Source organism: Ursus arctos, unplaced genomic scaffold (genome assembly GCF_023065955.2).
Source record: "Ursus arctos isolate Adak ecotype North America unplaced genomic scaffold, UrsArc2.0 scaffold_14, whole genome shotgun sequence".
Lineage (NCBI taxonomy): Eukaryota > Metazoa > Chordata > Mammalia > Carnivora > Ursidae > Ursus > Ursus arctos.
In genome coordinates, this window is record NW_026622808.1 from 23,973,206 (window position 1) to 23,977,162 (window position 3,957).

A 3,957-nucleotide genomic window follows, 5' to 3' on the forward strand; every position below is an offset into this window, starting at 1 on the left:
CCCTTCAACTCAATAAATAAATAAACCCCCTCAGTTGTGGACACCAATCTTCCATGCTTCAATAAACAGAAGCAAAGTGTGAACTTTGATGGGAAAGAAGAAAAAATGAAAAAAAAAAAAAAAGGAATATTTTGTTCAGTAACAAAATGAATGTTTGGAATATTGCTTCATTATATTTATGGTCATCCTGACACTAAGAACATATCAGGTTGATCTGTTTATTCAAATTTGCCTTTCCGTAGACTCCACTGGGAGAGAAATGTTTGCTCATCAGTGTTTGTTGGTGGCTACCATAGTCTCTCTGGACACTGAGCTGAATCACAGGATAAACTCATGGGGACCAATCAGGAAATACAGGAGAATGTTTATAGAGTAGGTGCCTGACTTTAATTTTTTTTTTAATTTTTAATTTCTGAGGCATCCATTTCATAGACAGCCAAATTAAATAAACATTGTTAGGTGTGGGACACTATTACCAGATAAGCCCTGAGACTGCCCCAGCCATAAAGTACCTCTTCAGAGAGCCCTGGGTGACCTCCTCATGGACATGTGAGTGACCCTGCTTTCCCCTTCAGCACCCAAATTCTACTTATATAAAAATTTCCCACAAAATGTGAAACCCACAAATCCTTAACCACTCCAGCCATGTTCCCCAATAAAGACAGATCCCTCTGCACCACTCTCTCTTTCCCTCTCAACGTCTCTCTCACCCTTGTGAGACCTCCCTGAATGGTCTTTGGGATCCCCTTTGCCCTCCAGGACCTGTGAGGAATAAACCTGGTTTTGTTAGAGTCTCTGATCGGTGTGCTGAGGCCTGTCTTGCAGTCACAGTAAGAACCCAAGGGCTGGTGCAGCCACAGCAGAGGCTCTGGTCAGGGAAGCATCTGTGGGAATGTCCACAAGCACAGGGGTGCAGGGGGTGCCCGGGCTTTCCTAGCCTGAGCATCCCTGTCAGGAGCCTGAGATGTAAACAGAACAAGGTTAGAGTCCACATTATCAGAAGAGTAATGAGGACAGATATGAAAAAGGCTGACAAACTCAAGGTAAAACTATTCTTTTGTATTTTCATCTACAAACATGTTATGTGAAGGGCTTAGTGGCCAAGTGTAGATTCTTCCACATGAAAAATATAACTCATGATTATACTTTTGGGAAATTGGGGGAAGTTTACTTGGCATGGTATAATTCACTTGAAATGAAATTATTTTTAAGAAATCCACTTGGCCTATTAAGATACAGGAATTTCTAGCCATCTGTGACCAAGGTTGGGGAAAATATTGGAAGTGTATGAAAATAGATAAATGGGAAACTGTGTGTATATCAGACGTAGCAGAAGCTTAATAAAGTGAGTTACTTAAATGTATGGAGAAGTTGAATTCAAACAAATGGAAATCCAGGAAATAAGTAGACGGAGCAGATTCCACTTCCACAGCCTGTTGGGAGAATGGCAGTTCCTCACTCTGAGGATGTGAGCCCTGCAATCCTGGGCACTTCTTCAGTCCCAGGATGATTGGCACATACATCATTGGAACCCCAATGATTCTTTTCAGAGCCCTCTTTATGTCTGTGTTCCTCAGGCTGTAGATGAAGGGGTTCAGCATGGGGGTGACCACCGTGTACATCACTGAGGCCACTGCACTTGCGTGGGAGGTCTGGGGAGCAGCAGAGCTAAGGTACACTCCTAGGGCCGTGCAATAATATAAGGAGACAACTGAGAGGTGAGATGCACAGGTGGAAAATGCTTTGTACTTGCCCTGAGCTGACGATATTCCACATATGGAGGAAACAATCTTGGAGTAAGAGTAAAGGACCCCAGCCACGGGAGGACAACCCAGCACCACAATTCCAAAATACATCACCATGTCATTTACAAAGGCGTCCGAACAGGCATGCCCAACTACCTGATTGAGTTCACAGAAAAAGTGGGGGATTTCCATGCCTGTGCAGAAGGACAGCCGCAACAGCATTAAGCTCTGTAATAAGGAATTCAGAACACTGATGATCCAGGACACCAGAACCAGTAGTTCACACAGTTTGCGGTTCATGATGACTGTGTAGTGCAGGGGGTGACAGATGGCCACCAAGCAGTCATAAGCCATCACCGTCAGGAGTAAATCATCCAGGAATCCAAACATATCAGAAAAAAAAATCTGTCTGATTTTACCCTCAAAACCAGGGTAATGGTTTTGCCCTGAACCTGGATGTTCCACAGCATCTTGGGGACAGTGGTGGAGGTGAAACAGATGTCTACAAAGGACGGGTTCGCCAGGAAGAAGTACATGGGGGTGTGGAGTTGGGAGTCAGAGCTGACAACCAGGATGAGGAGCAGGTTTCCAAACACAGTGATCAGGTACGTGGAGAGGAAAAGCCCAAAAATGAAGGGGTACACTTCTAGGTCCTCTGATAATCCCAGAAGAACAAACTCTGAAACTTGTGTATCATTCCCTGGTTCCACCTTGTTGACATGACTACCAAGGAAGAAAAAAAAATAACATAGTAATTTTCAACAAAGGGACTTCATTTATTTATTTTTATCTTTTGTTTTCATTATTTGGGTTTCTATTTAAATTTCAGTTATTTTTTTTTAAGATTTTGTTTATGTATTTGAGAAAGAGGGTAAGAAAGAGAGAATGAGATGGCGGAGGGTCAGATAGAGAAGCAGACTCCCCCCTGAGAAGGGAGCCTGATATGGGACTGGATCCTGGGACTTGATCCTGGGACTCTGGGATCATGACCTTAGCCAAAGGCATATGCTTAACCAACTGAGCCACCCAGGCGCCCTAAATTCCAGTTAGTTAACATGAAGTATAAAAGTAGTTTCAAGTGTGCAATATATAGAGATTCAGTACACCCATACAACACCTGGTGCTCAGCACAGGTGCTCTCCTCAATCCCCATCAACCATTTCCCCATCCCCCACCATCTCTCCTCTGGTAACCAGCAGTGTGTTCTCTGTAATTAAGAGTCTGTTTCTTTGTTTACCTCCCCCTCTTTTTTCCACTTCGCTACTTCTCTTGTTTCTTAAATTCCTCATATGAGTTAAATCATATGGTTTTAATCTTTCTCTGAGTGACTTATTTCACTTAACATAATACTTTTTACCTCCAACTGTATCGTGCTAATGGCAAGAATCGTGCTTTATGGCTGACTCTTATTCCATTATTATATAAAATATATCACATACTCCTTATCCATATCAGTGGAAGGACACTTGGGCTCTTCCCATAGTTTGGCTACTATAGATAATGCTGCTATAAACATTGGGGAGCATTTGTCCCTTTGAATTAGTATTTTTGTTCTTTGAGTAAATATCTAGCAGTGCAATTTCTGGATCAAAGGGCCGTTCTATTTAACTTTTTGAGGAACCTCCATACAGCTTTCCAGAATGGCGGAATCAGGTTGCATTCCCACCAACAATGTAAGAGGGTCCCCCTTTCTCTGCATCCTCGCCAACACCTGCTGTTGAAAATGTCATTCATTTTAGCCATTCCAATGGGTGTGAAGTGATATCTCATTGTAGCTTTGATGTGTGTTTCCCTGATGATGAGTGATGTTAAGCATCTCTTCATATGTCTGTTAGCCCTCTGTATGTCTGTTTTGTAAAATTATCTACTCATGTCTTTTGTCCATTTCTTAACTGTATTATGTGGGTTTTGGGTGTTGAGTTTGATAAGTTCATTATGGATTTTGGATACTAACCCTTATAGATACGTCATTTGCAAATATCTTCTCCATTCTGTAGGTTGCATCACTGGGTATTTCCCCAAAGGACACAAAAGTACTAATTTGAAAGAGTAAATGCACCCTGGTGATTATAGCAGCATTATCAACAATAGCCAAACTATGGAGAGAGCCTAAGTGTCCACTGGCTGATGAATGGATAAAGAAGTGAGATATAGATAGATAGATGATAGATAGATAGATAGAGATGATAGATAGATGATAGATAGATAGATA

General features: G+C 41.9%; 1 protein-coding gene across 1 annotated transcript; it reads right to left on the reverse strand.

Moving 5' to 3' along the window:
• Positions 1-1,607: 1,607 nt before the first annotated feature.
• On the reverse strand, positions 1,608-2,099 carry LOC130543571 (olfactory receptor 7A10-like; the record flags this gene model as incomplete). The annotated part of the gene is made up of 1 exon (XM_057311246.1): positions 1,608-2,099. A coding segment is annotated over exon 1 (492 nt), but the record flags the coding sequence as incomplete, so codon positions are not given.
• Between the last annotated feature and the right edge of the window lie 1,858 nt (positions 2,100-3,957).